The sequence below is a fragment of the Onychostoma macrolepis genome, chromosome 15 (genome assembly GCF_012432095.1).
Source record: "Onychostoma macrolepis isolate SWU-2019 chromosome 15, ASM1243209v1, whole genome shotgun sequence".
Taxonomy (NCBI): Eukaryota; Metazoa; Chordata; class Actinopteri; order Cypriniformes; family Cyprinidae; genus Onychostoma; species Onychostoma macrolepis.
The window spans coordinates 25,091,715-25,109,761 of record NC_081169.1 but is presented as its reverse complement, the minus strand read 5'-3'; the positions used below and the strand labels follow the sequence as shown (position 1 = coordinate 25,109,761).

Genomic DNA, 18,047 nt, shown 5'->3' with positions numbered 1-18,047 from the left:
TATATTTTACAGTGCACAAAATGTAAAAATCATTTATTCAAATGATAGGCCTATATGAAAAGAATGCTTTAAAATCATACTGTGAAGCCAGTAGAGATGAACTCCTGACCGAGCACCCATGCTGGACTGGACTCTAGAAACCGAAGAGGCAAAAACGCAAATTATCAAAAAAAAAAAAAAAAAATTAAGCTATTGATTTTTTTTTTTTTTTTTTTTTTTTTTTTACATATCTTTGTCTTGGTCAACACCTAGATGTGGAAAAACATTTTTAAAGGAGTAGTTTAACCACTTTTATGCCGTTCCAAGACTGCTTAGCCTGTACGTCCACATAAATCAGGTTACCAGCTGGAACTCACAGGAACGCACAAAACACACAAATATACTTGCAAAGCAAACATAGTAAGCAATGTAGAGTATTGGCGTAGCCTCTGTGTGCTTACATTGGCGTTGGACAAATAAAAAAAGGTTCCGACCGGTGCTGAAATAAAGGAATACAGCTGTGGATGTAAAACTTATTTTCCAGGAATTGGGTGTGGTTTATAATTATTAGGAAAATATGCTTTATGGGTCATTTCAAATATGTCCACACAGCTCCCTCTGTAGTTCAAACTCTGTCAGAAAATAAACGCATGGGTGAGCGGTGACAGCGGGATCTCGCGATACCTTCTCACTGCAGTCTCTATGGAAACAAGCCCACTTATTATTACCTTAAAATGCATACATGATTAAGTATATATTTTTTAAGAAAATGCTTGAAAAGAATATGGCTCATGTAACCCAATGCAATAGAGATGAATGATTTTGTTATGGTTATGCATATTTTATGTGTTTTACTAAGGTGAAACTTGTGTTTGCTTGTAAACGTCTGGTTGTAATACAGATGGTATTTATGTATTTCATGTTAAAGTGAATACAAACTACAGAGTCTGAAACAGACTTTGTATTTATTTATGTTTTAAAACTTAAACATCCAGAAGGAAAATATCATAACATTTTCCCCCGTATCCATTTCACACTGTTGTCATGTATGAAAGATTCTGCTTTATTAGACATTTTGTGTGTTTTTTTGTGTTTTTTTACATGAACTGAGTGAAACTGGATGAAATAATTGTATGCGCTATACATAGGCCTAGTCTGTTCAAATTCTATGCGTGTTCTCCCATATCATGACGTGTCTACAGTAAATAATAATGTAAAAGTGAGTCATTGGCCATGATGACATAAAAACAGAAAAAGCAATGGCAGATCCGATATTTAATTTACGTTGTATGTCCAATTTTTACAATTTCTTGACCAGTAGGTGGCGCTGTCCGCATACTGCTCAAATACTCTCAGGATGGTGACGACATGCACAACATTTTGTTTCAATATCTTAAAGCATTTCTAAGAAACAGCCTCACTTTCTGTTTGGCATGTCACTGTCTGAACGTAACAAGTCACTCAATCATGTTTAATAGTCAGGTACAAATGTAGTAGAAAAATCAGCTTACAAATATAATTCATAAACATAAATCAGCAGTTGTTTGCTTCACCAACCTGAATAGATCTGGAATTCTAAAAAGAGATGCAGATATGCATGACAAATTTTTTGTTATTATCAATAAAATCTAACATTGTTAATCTTTTTACAAACACTGTTTTGAGCCCATTTTGCTTTGATGTTGATGTTCATCAGATATTTCCATACAAGTTGAGTTCACCCACGTTGACGTATTCAGCTTCATAATCATAATCATAATCCTTAATAGAATATTCCAAGAGAGAACAGAGAGCCAGACATCAGTCAATAGCATATTTTAATATTCCTCATAGAAGTAGGCCTATGTTTTCTGCAGTGTAACATAATGTAAATAATATACTCACAGAGCTGGATTTTGGATCACTGAGATGCATGGGGCAAAAATAAAAATGTTGTGGTTATTCTATTTAAATACCAAAAATATATTATGTTGAATAAATTAGACTTATATGGGTTCAAATGTGCTGTACCTCTTTGGTGACGGCATTCGAGGTTTGGAGAAAGGCTTGTTTCCTGACGTTACATCTTTTGACCTGAGAACAGATGTCATGTGTAAGAAAAGAAGATGATGCTGTGAGTTTTACTAACTTTTCCACCTTTTGTTTGAATTCTAATTAGTTTATTTTAGATCCTGTTTGATTTGACCTCCAGATTAATGCTCTGCATGATTTCTGCATGTTGACTAAAAGTAATAAACATCACTGCAGTATATCAATGTGACTTCTCAGTTATCAAAACCCATGTTAAAATATAACTTTTAAAATAAGGTATAGAATATTAGACAATTAAATATGATCTTATCAAGCAGCAAAGGAGCAAGAGAAAGAATGCAAACAACATTAGATTATCTATCTAGATAAGCATTGCTTCTTGTATATCATCCAATGAACATCTACATATACAGTATGGTAAGTGATATGACAACTTGTTACACATCTGATTTGTTCTCAGAATATCTAATTAGCACTTCTCAAAAGCAAACAACACTTTTTGCTTAGACAAGAAGTGTGAAGTTTGTCATATTCACTGTGCACTGTATGTGTACTTCTTGGTCTTTAGTTGAGATATGATTCCCGGTTCACACAAACATAATAGTTGTGTACTGTTGTTTACAGTGTTTACTTCCTTTTACTTGGTGTTTTTAACGTCATATTTATTTGTGAAAAATACTGTAATAGTGCGGAATCAAGAGGTTCTTATCTAAGGTATAAATGTTTATTTTACAGATTTAATGGAGTTAACGCACACTGCCAAACTGCTTCAATTACAAATATAGTAAAATAATTATTTTAGTACAACAAATTTCATTACATAAATTGTTATGCATATGTTATTTATGTCATCATTAAATTAAATAGTGGGACATCATATAGGCCTACAGTATAGCAACCTTATATCGCCCACCCTATTCTCTTGGCAATCAAAAAATCCATTTTGATTGACCCCTGACTATTATTATTCCTATTATTATTTTCAATTTGATTGGGTTTCTGAATCCATTTTAAAGTCTAGCTGTACAAAGTCAATGCAAATATGTATTTATTTTTATTTATTTATTTATTTTTCAGTTTGGTGCCTGAAAGCTTTCAACAGCAGCACTATAAAACGTTTGCATATGAGATGAAATGTTATTGCAGAAAAGTGCAAAATAATTTTATTATATATATAATAGCAAAATAATGTTTGGCCAGGTCGTGCAGCCCTGTAGTCTATACAAATAATTTTAAAGTAAAAATAATCAAAATAGAACACCAATTGAAAAAAAAAGATCCAATACATTGGTTTACCTGCATGTCATGTGACCAATAACCACAATTAGAGAATCATGAACATGCGTGTTGTTAAATTATTGAAAGATCTCACAGGGAAAATATTTTACCTCTAGGGGTTCAGCTGACAAAAAACATTTAGAATGCCTAAAGAAACATACATAAAGAGTTACCTTTGTTGCTTCTTGTATATGACGACTCCAGCAAGTATACAAGCCAGAAGGAACACAAGTGAGGGCGTTACGATGAAAAGACCAATGGTCTTCAGTCCAATGAACACTGGGTCTGCATCATGATGGAAAGGGGATAAAATGAATAATCATTATTATTAGCACACAACTGATCTGACAGGTATAGCAATGACAAAAGTATGAGCTACAGGAAAAAACTAAAACAATACAATGCAATACAATACAATTTTTTATTTATATAGCACATTTGAAAACAACGGAAGTCGACCAAAGTACTGCACAGAGTATACAAAATAAAAGTGATAAATAAGATTACAAACAATAAAACGCACACTGGAAAATTGATGAGGTTCAACAAAACAGAAATCAATATAGAAAACAATGATGAGACATGGATGAGACAATATGCTAATAAATCACTCACATTGCACATTTACGACAACAGATGCCGTTATGTCTCTTCCAGAAGATTTTGCAGTACATATCAGTTTCTTCCCATGGTCTTCTTTTGCACCCAGAAAAGTTATGCTAGAATAGCTGATCTGATATAAACCAGAAAGTGTTTTGTTCCACTCTGTGACCTGCATGTTCTCATAGTTCCACGTGATGCTTGGCTCTTTCTGGCAGGAATGGTAGATGGTACAAGTGAAGTTCACTGCGTCACCTTCTGTGACATCTGCCAGTTCAGGCTCAATCGTTATGTTATGATGAACACCTGAAATTGAACTGAAACCTTGTAATAGGTCCAACTGTGACATTTAATCTGATACAATACAAATCATTACATATTTGTGTTTACTCACATTGTACACGTAAAACAACACCGGCTGTTATGTTTCCTCCAGAAAAATTAGAAGTGCAAATTAATTTCTTCCCATGGTCTTCTTTTGCACCCAGAAAGGTGATATCGGAGTAGGTGACCCGATTTAAATCTGAAAGTGTTTTGCTCCCCTTTGTGACCTGCATGTTCTCATAGTTCCATGTGATGGTTGGCTCTTTCTGGCAGGAATGGTAGACGCTACAAGTGAAGTTCTTTGCGATGCCCTCTGTGACATCTGCCAGTTCAGGCTCAATCGTTATTTTTTGATGAACACCTGAAATTGAACTGACATTTTGTAATAGGTCCAACTGTGACATTTAAACTGACACAATAAAAATCAGTTCATATTTGTGTTTACTCACATTGTACATGTAAAACAACAGTAGTTGTCATTTTTCTTCTAGAAAAATTTGCAGTGCAAATCAGTTTCTTCCCATGGTCATCTTTTGCACCCAGAAAGGTGATATCGGAGTAGGTGACCCGATTTAAATCTGAAAGTGTTTTGCTCCCCTTTGTGACCTGCATGTTCTCATAGTTCCACGTGATGGTTGGCTCTTTCTGGCAGGAATGGTAGACGCTACAAACAAAGTTCTTTGCGATGCCCTCTGTGACATCTGCCAGTTCAGGCTCAATCATTATTTTTTGATGAACACCTGAAATTGAACTGAAATCTTATAATAGGTCCAACTGTGACATTTAAAGTGGACTTACAGCTAATATCACACAAAGCAGTTCATATTTTTGTTTACTCACATTCTGCACTTTTTTCCTTCGTAGCTGTCACTGTTATGCCACCATAATATGTTACTGAACACTGAATAGTCGAGCGCTCTGTCTTTACGACACCTGTGCGTGTCAGAGTGGTTTTCCACAGGCCATCTTTAATGGACTCATCCTTGATTTCATCAGATCCTTCTATACCGTTCAGAGTGATGGTTGGTTTGCTGTATGGACACGTGTGGAAAGATGAACATACTACTGTGATGGCGTCACCTGTCCTTTCACCTCCATAAATACTGATGCTGGGCAGCTGTGGACTTGCTTCAAACAGTAGAAATGTCAATATTAGGCAACTAGATAGGAAGTCAAGCAAATTTTAAAAATAAGGTATTGACGTACCATCAACTTGAATTGTAGAGGTGACATCATAAAATTTGTAGGTGCCCTTTCCAACATTTTCAGGGTCGATCCATGTATATAATTTCTCTCCATGGTGGGACTGTTCCAGGTTTTTAATCAACAGACTTTAATCAACAGACATTCCAGACCTTTGAGGCCGTGAATGAGTTTCGGCATTCTCACTTCCCATCCAAAAGTATCATACAGCAGAACACCTGTGGGACAACAGTTGGAGTCATTAATGGCTGCTTGTTCATTTAAGCTGATATTTTTAGCATTTCATGCCTGTTTTCTGTGTAGGCCACCATAGCACACTAAACTTAGTAGTTTACATTGTGTGTCAGCAGAATTAGCTGTTTATGGCTGCTATAAACATGCAGTGTAAAGATGTATGGCTGTTATTATATGATAGTTAAATCTTGTCATTATTGATTTTGTCTTTGGATAAAAAAAGAGAAATAGTATGAAAAGCTTTTGAAGTGATTCATATGATATTAAGGAAGCAAGTAGAATCTGTTTACAGTTTTTAGATGGATACACACTATGAATTCAACTAAATGCATCATGCCAATGTACTACAGAAGACATAGGAAGCCAAGGAATTGGATTTTTTTCTGGTAATTACGTATTGTCCTTTGGTCTCAACATAATTGCAACCGATTTATGTCCATAGTCCTCATTTTTAGGTGACCTGGGTGTTGTAGTTTTTAGAAAGCTTCCATCTTTGAGTCGACAACACGCCCTTAAAAAGCCACACAGACATACTTTTACATTGCAGAGGCTTATGTTTCTGCACCTTGGCTTGTGAGTTTAACTTTTTCTTTCAAAATGTTGATTAAAATGAGGATATTAGTGTTTGTATTTTTGCTTCATATAGTGTGATGTAAGATTTTGGGAATGTGGTATTTGATTTAAGTAGCCCTGAAATAAAGCCTCAATTTGTTTACATTTATGTTATATTATATATTAATTGCATAAAAAAAACAAAAAACAAAAAAAACAAGAAAAAACATTTATTGTAACAGAACATGCCTAAAAGTGGAAAACAGACACTGTACCTTGAAAAAGTAAAAAAAGGGATGCTTTCATGTTCCTGGGTGAATAGATAAACAAAAAACAAAGTTAAAATTGAATATGGTTAACATTTACAGCATTCTGTTCAGCATAATTTATCGGTTTATAACTTAGGCTATCCACCTTTTTCCTGACGCTTTGTGCAAATTATGGGAGTGACTTCTGTTAACTTCTGTTATGCAGTCAGCAACTGACAAACTTGTTTAAAGTTTCGCTCAAAAAAATTCAGTAGCCTAATAATAATTTGCAAAAACAAAGTACAATAAGGTGACATATTCTCCTCACTGAACCATCAAACATCAAAAGCAAACTTAAAAGTGTAAATGTATTAAATCAGCAGACCATGAATAAAACCAAAAACTCAAACGAGTATTTCAGGCGCATTATGAGCCTACTGTACAGGAATATCTAATTTTATATTATGTAACATTGCTTTAATCAAAACGTTTCCATCATTAACTGGAACACTGATAGATATTTCAAAGTGCTTTCCCTCTTTTTGCAAGATAAATGTTGTATTTCCCAGCTTTAGACATATTACAGTATTAGAAATGAAAAGGGGGAGGCAGCTATATTTTTAAGTGTGAAAGCAGTGTAAAAAACCTTGCAGAGAAAACAAGAAAAGAGCAGACCACAGCAGTGTCTGTTGTCCTTTTCATCAGAACAGAACATTGCTAAAGATGTCATATTCATGTGATAACAAGGACACATTAAAATACAGTGTTGTATTATTTTCCTGGTGGATAAAAACAGGTGCACAGCTCATTCAGTCAAACTGACATAATTATTATTTGTTGCTCAGTTCATTATTTGAAATGATTTGTTATTTTGAATGAAACCTATAAACCAGAAGTGCCACCCATATTTAAAACACTGTAGACTCTTTCGGAAAAAAGGTGAATGCTACAGTTTTTCAGAGTAATTTCTTCACTCTCTCTCTCTCTCTCTCTCTCTTTAATAAAATAAACTTAACAAGTCAAAGTCTCCCACCCTTCGGTCTTCTTCTTAACATACTTCAATTTTTCATTCTTACCTTTTCAGTAGTCCTCTGTAGAGGATCGAGAAAATAACCTATTAGCAAGAATAGAAAAGTAAAAAAATAAGAGAAGTGAAAGAAAGGAAAAGGATGTCTTTTTTCCAATTTTTTCTTTCTTTTTTAATGCGGCTCAGCCCATTTACTTGTATGAGACCAACACCCAGTAACATAAAAAAAAAAAAACAATACTTGGTCTTATTAAGTGTCAGAGCTCATCACTCCAATGTCTAACTCCAAAGTCTAATATTTAGTATTTCCTGACAAATTTTTGCTCTTGGTTTTCCAAGTACAGTGTGTGGTGTTGTTTAATCACAATATGTTAAATCAGTAGCAAAATGTGTAAAAATTGTATAGATTGGTGCAAATTTGTTTCATAACAACACAATGCTGCGTTACTTAATATTTAACAAAATAATTATGCAGTATGCTGTATGATATTGATGATGAAAGTGAAAATGCAAATAAAGCAGTGCTAGAATTGATGCCACTTTTATATTTATTTATAGTTATGTTTTCACAAAAACATGCTGGAAAGTGTCAAAAAATGGCAGAATAGAGCAGAAACAACATTTATAAAATCAGTTAAGTCAATACAAGCTACAGACTCAAAAAGAGTGATTATATTTGAAAGTATACAAACTGATTTATATTACTTTGAGCATAAAAAACACTGTTGAACTTTGTGTTGTTCATTATCATCAGACATTTCCGTACACGTTGAGATCGTCTATGTTCGTGTAAACAGCCCCATAATCATAACCCTTATGTAATATTTAAAAAACAAAACAAAACAAAAAGGACACAGAGGTCAGTCAATAACATATTTCAGGGCAGCTTTTGAAATCATAGAAATAATTTCCAGTTTAATAATGGTAGAAATAAATAATATACTCACTGAGGATTTTGGCTCATTGAGGTGCATGGTGAAAAACAAAAACAAACAAACATAAATATCTGCATTTATCATGGCAACTGTTAAGTTCAAGGTATTAAGAAGTGGCACGGAAACTTTCATTACGACACTCCGCTCAGAAACTGAATAATTATTATTTTCCTCAGAAACTGAATAGGTATTATTTTGCTGTGTAACATGCTATGTAATGATTTTAGGCCTTAAATGGGACATGAATTGAGAAATCAATTCACATGAGTAGTCATTGTGCTATAAAACCATCCTGTAAGTTTCAGAACTCAAAAGTTCCTCATTGTGCAGAAACAGCTTTTATTGAATTCTGCAGAAAACCAATGCCTACTTCATCACTGCCTCTTTAGCCCTGCCCACCGCTTTGCACATGTCGTAGGAGGTGATAAATACAAGCGAGATGCAAATACAGGATTACTCAAGAAACGATACAGAAACTGTCTACAATAGATGCAACTTTATTTTTAATGGATTTCCAGATCACCTTAGTAATGTTTGTTTGTTTGACTGAAAATAAAAGATGCAGATAGAAGATAGCAGTGGAACTATCAAAACAGTTTCAAAGAGAGGTTCAAAACAGGACCAAAAATAGGCTATCACTTCTAAGTTATAATGTTTTTAATGTAAAAATCTTGCTAATATTGTAAGCAGCCCTCATAGAACATTATAAAATGTAGAAGAAAATAATGCAGTTCAATGCACTGACCTCTTTGGTGATGGCATATGAGGTTTGGAGAAAGGCTTGTTTCCTGACACCATACAAATGTTGTTTGTTCTGTGAAGAGAGTTTCATTAGTGAGCGGGGCATAGAAGCAAATATATGTGATGCTGTGAGGATTGTTTTAACATGATTTAACAACACTTTCTCTGTTCAATGTGCAAAGATAACCGTAAAATATTCGTCAAATGATTTCCTCTCAAAGTGTCAACATTTTAGTGCTATCAACATGATGGCCTGAGTGGCTGAAGAGTAATGTTGAAATTCAAATTATTTTCGTAGTTAATTAAATGTACCCCACAATCAATAGCTGAATCAATATTCACCTGTAAACATTATTAATGTTAATTATTGGTCATGTGTGTTGTAGAAGAATTGTTAAATTTAGTTTTAGGAACAAGTTTAGTTAAAAAAAAAAAGACCTTGAGAATCTGTTCCAAACTGATCTCCTACATCAGAGAACAGGGTTAAAATTGCTCCAAAGCTTTTAACATCAATTAATAAGTGAAGATTGATAAATTAACTATGTCTTATCGTGCATACTTCTCAGATTGTGATCGTGATCCCTGCATATCTGGATGAAGTTGTCTACAATCAATAATGAAAATATAAAAGTGAGATACAGCTCTTTAGTTTGGCGTCCTTGCTGTTATATTAGAATTGTTGAGAACGGTGAAAACGGCACTGTCTCAACAGTATTTGATCCAAATTTGGTGATGATCTGATGAAGTCTCTATAGGTAGAGTTCAAAAAAGTATGTCTTTGACAAAATTTAAGTTTCAAGCAGAAAACAGTGCAACTTCTCTTGGTGGCACTAGATGGTTTGACGTAAACAAATTCGGACAGAATAAGTTTTACAAGGGTAGATGGAGTAATTTTACCACAGGAGGTCTGTAATATTAATGGCCAATTCACACATAAGAAATCTCTTCCTACCAGAAATGGGCAGGGTAACTCAATTTACTAATCGCCATCACCTCCCTGTAATCATGTGTGTTCCACATTGCTTCCTGTGCGTACTACGTTGCTTATAATAATTTATTAATTTAATTAATTTAATTCAGATTTGATACTGTTGGTAATAGGCACTTACCGAAAGCTAAGTTTCGTTTTCGAAATGACGGAATATTTGAGCTGGTCCTCACTACAGAACACAAGATCCAGGGGGATCTAGATCCAACTCCTCCCACCTTACATATACCTAAACCTACCCATTTCCACCCCCTGATCCCTAAACCTACCCATGTACACCCCCTAGATGTGGATCCAACCCCGCCCCCTGGATCTTTGTTCTGCAGTGAGGGGCTACTGGAATATTTACATATTCACAGCTGGTGTATTTGCATGGGATTAGAGTTTCCTGAGGCAATTTTGCCGGACCATTTTACAGCAGGTAAAAGTTGCCTAAATCTTTACTGACATTGTCCGTAATGATTATGGCACATTCAGACACGACTAAAATCACTAAGAAGCTCTGGTAATAATTATTTTCCCCCAACTCTCCATGTAAAACTAATCCTGTCCAAATAGGGCTATAGAGACCTACAATTTAAATACAGACAGCATTAACAAAAAAAGAACAACAAATACCTCTGTCGTATTTTATATATGAAGACACCAGCAAGTACACAAATGAGGATGAACACAAGTGAGGGAGCAATGACAGTAGAGCCAAGAGTCTCCAATCTAAGCCACTGAACTCCTATAATAATAATATAATTGTTAAAAGGGTTAACAGTCACATTATTCACACATCATGAAATGCAGTTTCTATTTGAACAGTCATAATAAAAAATGGACCAAAGAGGCCGATCTCATTAACATCAGTCTGTACTTACTTCGAACACGCAGGAAGGCAGTATTTTCCTGTGTTTTACCGCCCCAAAAGTTGGCAGTGCAGACAATTTCATCTTTCTCTTCATATCCAGTTGGAATAAAGGTCACAGCGGACACTGTTTCCCAGACGCCTCCACCCATGTGATTGTGGCTGATAGTTTCTCGAGCTGTTGGGACGCTCCAGGTGATTTCAGGAGGGTGAGTGGAGCATGTGTGGTTGACTGAGCATTTGACAGCGACGCGTGTCCTGTGCTCGATGTCTTCAGGGACGGATGACATTACAGGTTTTGGAATGTTTTGAATTTTAATTAGTCAGTGGTTAAATTTCCTCACCCTGCATTATAATGAACACCCAGCTGTTGTTCACACAGCTCTCTTTCTGCTCGAAAACAGAACGGCCCATTGTCATGAGTTTGAACATTATCCATCTCCACAGTACAGTTCTGCTCATCCGGGTTTCCGAGGAGTCTTGTGTGGCCCTTGAAGTTGTATAAGATGTTGCTTGGGTTAGTGTGGAACATATAGCCACCCTTTTCGGTGACCCAAAGAACCTGAAGTCGAGTGAGATATTCCTCCTTCATCTTGAAACTGCACGGTATTACCACACATGAACCTCTTTGTGACCTGCATGTTCTCATAGTTCCATGTGATGGTTGGATTCTCTTTCTGGCAGGAATGGTGGACACTACAAACGAAGCTCTTTGCGACACCCTCTGTGACATCTGCCAGTTCAGGCTCAATCGTTATTTTATGATGAACACCTGAAATTGAACTGAAATCTTGTAATAGATTACAATGTAACATTTCAAATTAACTTACAGCTAATATCACACAAAGCAGTTCATATTTGTGTTTACTCACATTTTGCACTTTTGACCTCTGTAGCAGTTACTTTTATGCCACCATAATGTGTTACTGAACACTTAATACTCAAGCTTTCTGTCTTTACGACACCTGTGCGTGTCAGAGTGATTTTCCACAGGCCATCTTTAATAGACTCATCCTTGATTTTGTCAGATCCTTCTATATCATTCAGAATGATGTTTGGTTTTCTGTATGGACACGTGTGGAAAACTGAACATACTACTGTGATGGTGTCACCCGTCCTCTCACCTCCATAAATATTGATGCTGGGCAGCTGTGGACTTGCTATAATTTACAGAAACATTAGTACACTATATGATAAAAAAAAAGAAAGAAAAAAAGTGGCCTGCATTTCACTGCATTAGATACAAGACTGAGTGGCATCTGCGAAAAAAATAAAAAATAAATACAATCATGCTAGTGTAATAGAGCTTTTCTCAGAACTAACTTCCATTTTCTTAGACACTTTTTCACTTTTTTTTTTCCTTTCAATTTGTATTTTTTTTTTTTTAACCAACTAGTCTTGAAGTCATTTTTCAAGTCATTAGTTCCTCTCATACTGAACATATGAGCACATTTTACAAAGCTGTACAGCCAGAAAGTATCCGAGACTCTGTCTTCATTTTGAACAATATAGCCAATATATGTTTTGATTGAAAAAAAAACAGTGCTTGTCCTATGTTTCTTTAAAATAAAAGCCATATAATGCAATATAATGCAAAGGCATACATGCTCATGGTATGCTTTTTGGGGCAAATTGTCTTTTTTAAATCTATTTTTAAATGTTATTTAAACTAATAAACGGGTTAGGAAAAAAAATGTATACTTGGAAGAAGCATTCTGTTATGTCCATATGGATCATTAACTAAAGGATAACCTCTAGAGACGTACTGATACCACACAACTCTACGTGGGTTTTTGGGTGGGTATGATGTGTAGCTGAAAGAACATGGTATGACCAGACAGGAACCTTTGAGACCGTGAATTTCCTTTGGCATTCTCACTTCCCATCCCAAAGTATCATAGAGTAGAACACCTGTGGGACAAAAGTTGGAGGACATTAATGGCTGTGTCGTAGATTAATTAAACTTTTAAAAAAAGTTTATTGTTTTCAGTCATTTCATGATATATTTTCTACTTTCAATCGCAGAAGTAATTCATAGAAATGCATTATCAGCTATAAAGTGACTGGCAGATGATTTCTGTTTCCGTGCAGAACTACAGTACTTTAATCATGTTATAGACCTGATGCCAATTAACTTAATTAGTTGCTAGATGTTCTCCCAGCTGAATCTTTTAAAAATTTCTTGCTTTTTCAGCCCTTTGTTGCCCCCGTGCCAACTTTTGTGAGACCTGTAGCAGGCATCAAATTTGAAATAAACTCATTTAGTGGATAAAAGTGTAAAATTTCTCCATTTAAACATTTGTTATGTTCTCTGTGTTCTATTGAGAATAAAATATTGGCTCATGTGATTTGAAAGTCTTTTAGTTTTTATTTTATTCAAATGTAAAAAAAAAACAAAAAAACGTCCCAACATTTCTGGAATTCGGGTTGTAATACTGAGACTGCTCTCATTAGAGTTACAAATGACCTGCTCTTATCCTCTGTCAGCGGAGATCAGGACAACTAGATGAGCCCCAGAGACAGATCCCCAGTGAAGATCTTGTCTCCTAGACGGCCATCGGGACAAGACCTCAGGAACCAGATGAGCCCTCAGCACAAACTGCTGGTTCGTCTTGCCAGAGGAGAACTGACCCCCCGACTGAGTCTGGTTTCTCCCAAGGTTTTTTTCTCCATTCTGTCACGATGGAGTTTTGGTTCTTTGCCGCTGTCGCCTCTGGCTTGCTTAGTTGGGGACACTTAATTTCCAGCGATATTGTCGACTTGATTGCACAAATACTATTAGAACTGAACTGAGCTGAATGATGACGTCACTGAATTCAATGATGAACTGCCTTTAACTGAAAATTGAGTGTTTACTATTGTCATTTTGCATTACTGACACACTATTTTCTTATTTGATACTGTAAAGCTGCTTTGACACAATCTGTATTTTTCAAAGCGCTATACAAATAAAGGTGACTTGACTTGACTAATGTATACAGAAACACAGTTTACTGTTTGCAACATTACCACATTCTATATCTACAAACTTACAGTATAAATTAATTACTGTAACTGACCCTTGACCTCTGATGATACATTGAAAAACTGCAAATGCTCATAAACACTCTTGTATTATAGTCAATTAATAATAATAATAATAATATGAATTTTTGGGAAGAAAACTGTATTTTGATGATCTGTTCGGAAATGTGGTGAATAGAACTGATACATGTGGTATTTCTTTTCTTTATGACAAATTCATTCTCCTAAAGTCACACTTTTTGTGCATGCACGCAGTGTTGGTCAGTCTCTGACTGCAACGAAAAGTTAGCAACTATGAGAAGATACTTATTATTGACACCTACCACGCACTTTGATCTATTAATGCCTGCAACAAATGCAGATTAGTTAAGGATGATTTACAATAAGTATAACAATATAATATAGATGACTAATTCTGCACTACAGATTTTTTTTTTCTAATCAAATGCTGTAGTCTAGAATGAGAATGTCCCTCCCCTGATAATTTATGCAAATAAATCAACAAGGCACTAGAATGTATGGCACATTCTGATCTGTTTTAATGCTATGGTTATATTCTCACACAAATATGCTGCAAAACATTGATCAATAGCAGATTAGAGCAGAGACAACAACATCAATGTAAAATCAATGCAAGTCAACAACAAACTCAATACAAGCATCTTGACTGACTGAGAAAAACAGACTGGCCATTTCATAAAATATACAATCTGATGTATGTATTCATTTTGAGCATTTAAAAACACTGTGTTGAACTTTGTGTTGTTCATTATCATCAGATGTTTCCATACATGTTGAGTTCGTCCATGTTGGTGTATTCAGCATCAGAATCATGACCCTTAATATATTTTAGGAAAAAACAAGGACACAGAGGTCAGCCAATAACATATTTCAGGACAGCATTTGAAATCAGAGAATCAGAATATGTTTTTGACTGTTTAATAATGGTATACTCACTGAGTAGGACTTTGGCTCACTGCAGTGCATGGTGAAATATATTTATATATTAAAAAACAAAAAAACATAAATATCTGCATTCTTTATGGCATGTGTCATGTTAAATAATTTTTGAAGTGGCAAAGAAACTTATACACTGCTTAAAGACTGAATTTAATGATCTTATTTTATTGTGTAACAAATGTGGTTCAAATGCACTTGTACCTCTTTGGTGATGGCATACGAGGTTTGGAGAAAGGCTTGTTTTCTGTCACCGTACATGCATTGGTTCTGCAAAGAGAAAAGTTTTATTTAAGTAATACTACTAGGCCTAATTAAGACTCTGGCAAGCATTTGTGATGTCATAAACATAATGTGTGTCAGTGTGATTTGTGATGGTAAATATCCCATCTGAATGTGTACAGTCAACTATTTGTAAACCATTTGTTGGTTGATTTTCACTATTGTAGTGTTACTACTTTGGTGCCAACATTTAAACAAGCCAGTTACTTTGTCAGCCGTTGCACATAAAGTGGCACTCTTGAATAAATCATCATTTTTAACAAATCAGTTAAAGGATTGATTTTATGGCTCACTCATAAATATGGTCATTTTACTGTCTTGTTTCTAACTGATAAGTTGTTTTTGAATGAATCAACTGAATTAATGATTCAATGACTCACTTATAAAGACAATATGTTTTATTCCCCAATGGACAAATCTTTTAGCGAATTGTAGAGTGGCCTAGTAGTGCGCTACACAACAAAATCTCCACAACACAAGGCATAGGACTAATTTCATTGTGTTGTGTTAATTTCGCTGTGTTGTGTCTTGTTTCCATTGTGTTGTGCTAATTTTGTTGTGTTGTGGCTTGTTTCCATTGTGTTATGCTAATTTCATTGTGTTATGGTTTGTTTTCGTTGTGTTGTGCTAATTTCGTTATGTTGTGCACTAATTGCATTTGAATTCAGTTAATCACTCATAAAGACGTTCACTTGTCAACACCTACTGGTGAAATGATATCACCTACAGAAAGAGTCAGAGACGGAGGCCTGTATATTAACTAGATGCCACTTCTTAGAGCATTCCGGTTATTTGTACTAGTAGCAGAGTAAACTAGCATGCAGTAAATCCATCTTACAACCTTTGTTGTACTTGCCTGATTTCACTCCTGTTTTCCCTGTTACTCCAACCTGCTCTTCCCTCAGACCTACTGAATTGCCTGGTGGAGAAATTTAAAATTTAGTTTTGGGACCAAATACAAAGATATAAAGAATAGTTCAGTAAAGAAAATTCCAACCTTGAAAATCTATTCCAACGTGATCTCCTACATCAGAAAATAAAATTGTTTTAGAAAAGTAAACATTTTAATCTAAGTGAATCAGTGGGTTTTTAAGAGAATTAATTAATAAAAAGTGAATGTCATACGTACCTCTGTTCAAATGTTGTTAATGACCCTTGCATATTATTAAGAGGCTGTCTACAATCAATAACAAAAATGTGAGAGGCTAAAAATGCTTATTAAAGAGATGTACTTAAATACTTAAAAACTTTACATTTATAAAGAATTAAAGTTGGCCAAAAGTGACATATACACACAAATATTTACCGGTGTCGTTTCTTGTATATGATGAATGTAGCAATTATGCAAGTGAGGAGGAACACAAGTGATGGAGCTATTATGTAAAGCCCAACAGTCTTCACTCCAGTGTGCGTTGAGTCTGCGTCTTTATGGACACAAAATGATTAGGCAATATTATTAGCGCATAATTGAAATGATCATAATGATCCAATAGGCCCATGACTGCAAAAATCCACATATATGCATTAACCACTTACACCATGCATTTATGTCTTTTGTAGCTGCCACTGTTATGCCACCATGATATGTTACAGAACACTCAACGGTTGAGCTTTCTGTCTTTACGACACCTGTGCATGTTAGAGTGATTTTCCACAGGCCGTCTTTAAAATGCTCATTGTCTATTTGATCAGATCCTTCTATACCGTTCAGAGTGATGGTTGGTTTGATGTATGGACACGTGTGGAAAGCTGAACATACAACTGTGATGGTTTCACCTGTTCTTTCACCTCCATAAATGCTGGGGAACTGTGGATCTGCTACAGATGGCAGAAATGTCACAATTAGGCAACACACTCTGATAACTAGATAGGGAGTCAAGCAAATTTGAAGAACAAAGCATTCATGTACCATCAACTAGAATTGTAGAAGTGACATCGTAAAATGCGTAGGTGCTCTTTCCAATATTTTCAGGGTCAATCCATGTGTATATTTTCTCTCCATGGTGGGATGGTTTCAGGTTTTTAATCAACAGACTGCAATCCCAACTTGAGTTTCCATATAAATAAGTATTTCCTCTAAATTTCTCAATGACATCATTTGGATACCATGGATCATAAACTAAAGGATAACCTTTAGAGACCCACTGATACCACACAACTCTACGTGGATTTGTGGGTGGGTTTGATGTGTAGCTGAAAGAACATGGTATGACCAGACAGGAACCTTTGAGGCCATGAATTTCCTTTGGCATTCTCACTTCCCATCCCAAAGCGTCATACAGCAGAACAACTGTGGGGCAAATGTTGGAGAACATTAATATTCGTATTTAAGCTGTCTCTTTTTACATTCAGCTCAGTTTTAATAGCAAACTAAAAAATGTCAGTAGATTTGCTAACATTAGTATTTGTGACTGTTGCAAACACAATATTTCAAGGGTGTAATTATTACAATGAATTCTTAATTTTGGTCAACACTCATTTTAATAGTTTATATTGTTTTCTGAACTGTTATTGACTTTTTGGAAATATTGGAATTTTGCTGCATTTTTACACATGCAGCATTTATCATTCTTAAGTTAAAGATTTAATTTAATTGGATGAATAAATGTACATCAGCAGAAATGCAAATGTTAAAAGAAAACAGAGACTGTACCTTGAAAAATTAAACGAAGTAACAAATGTCCTGTCATATTCCAGATTGCCATTTTATAAGAAAGAGATGGAATGCTGATAGCAGGCAATATAGCGTTCTGTCAAGCACGTCTTAAGAATTGAAATGTCTGTTTAGGGA

The 18,047-nt window shown here is 35.1% G+C and overlaps 3 protein-coding genes across 4 annotated transcripts; all 3 read right to left on the bottom strand.

The window, feature by feature from the left end:
- Positions 1 to 361: 361 nt before the first annotated feature.
- LOC131554229 (uncharacterized) lies at positions 362 to 8,822 on the bottom strand. The gene is made up of 9 exons (XM_058799428.1): positions 8,782 to 8,822; positions 5,419 to 5,543; positions 5,053 to 5,340; positions 4,283 to 4,573; positions 3,904 to 4,194; positions 3,462 to 3,573; positions 1,990 to 2,052; positions 1,864 to 1,882; positions 362 to 1,740 (listed from the first exon to the last, which is right to left on the bottom strand). Exons 1-9 carry the CDS (start codon positions 8,820 to 8,822, stop codon positions 1,672 to 1,674), a joined length of 1,299 nt encoding a protein of 432 aa, XP_058655411.1. The 3' UTR covers positions 362 to 1,671.
- Positions 8,823 to 9,698: 876 nt separating this feature from the next.
- LOC131554228 (myelin-associated glycoprotein) lies at positions 9,699 to 12,306 on the bottom strand. Its single transcript, XM_058799427.1, is given in 4 exon segments — positions 9,699 to 9,756; positions 10,759 to 10,867; positions 11,016 to 11,338; positions 11,374 to 12,306. Coding segments are annotated over 4 exon segments (843 nt in total). The 5' UTR covers positions 11,727 to 12,306.
- A 2,228-nt stretch (positions 12,307 to 14,534) lies between these two features.
- Positions 14,535 to 18,043, bottom strand: LOC131554107 (sialoadhesin-like). Of its 2 annotated transcripts, none has more exons than XM_058799204.1 (10): positions 17,910 to 18,043; positions 17,166 to 17,546; positions 16,793 to 17,074; positions 16,563 to 16,680; positions 16,386 to 16,433; positions 16,254 to 16,280; positions 16,113 to 16,175; positions 15,179 to 15,244; positions 14,975 to 14,993; positions 14,535 to 14,855 (listed from the first exon to the last, which is right to left on the bottom strand). In XM_058799204.1, exons 1-10 carry the CDS (start codon positions 17,959 to 17,961, stop codon positions 14,793 to 14,795), a joined length of 1,119 nt encoding a protein of 372 aa, XP_058655187.1. In that variant the 5' UTR covers positions 17,962 to 18,043; the 3' UTR covers positions 14,535 to 14,792. The 2 variants fall into 2 exon arrangements, with proteins under 2 accessions (XP_058655187.1, XP_058655188.1); XM_058799205.1 differs by having other exon boundaries at positions 16,961 to 17,074.
- Positions 18,044 to 18,047: the final 4 nt, after the last annotated feature.

Excerpts from the sequence above, each read along its gene's own strand:
- LOC131554229 (XM_058799428.1), bottom strand. The coding sequence starts at position 8,822 with ATGTGCAAAGCGGTGGGCAGGGCTAAAGAGGCAGTGATGAA. Across the intron at positions 4,195-4,282 it reads TGTTGTTTTACGTGTACAAT|GTGTTCATCATAACATAACG; the intron begins GTGAGTAAACAC and ends GTTCAATTTCAG. Across the intron at positions 2,053-3,461 it reads ATATACAAGAAGCAACAAAG|GTCAAAAGATGTAACGTCAG; the intron begins GTAACTCTTTAT and ends ATCTGTTCTCAG.
- LOC131554107 (XM_058799204.1), bottom strand. The coding sequence starts at position 17,961 with ATGGCAATCTGGAATATGACAGGACATTTGTTACTTCGTTTAATTTTT. Across the intron at positions 17,547-17,909 it reads ACTTCGTTTAATTTTTCAAG|TTGTTCTGCTGTATGACGCT; the intron begins GTACAGTCTCTG and ends TTTGCCCCACAG. Across the intron at positions 16,434-16,562 it reads ATATACAAGAAACGACACCG|ACAGCCTCTTAATAATATGC; the intron begins GTAAATATTTGT and ends TATTGATTGTAG.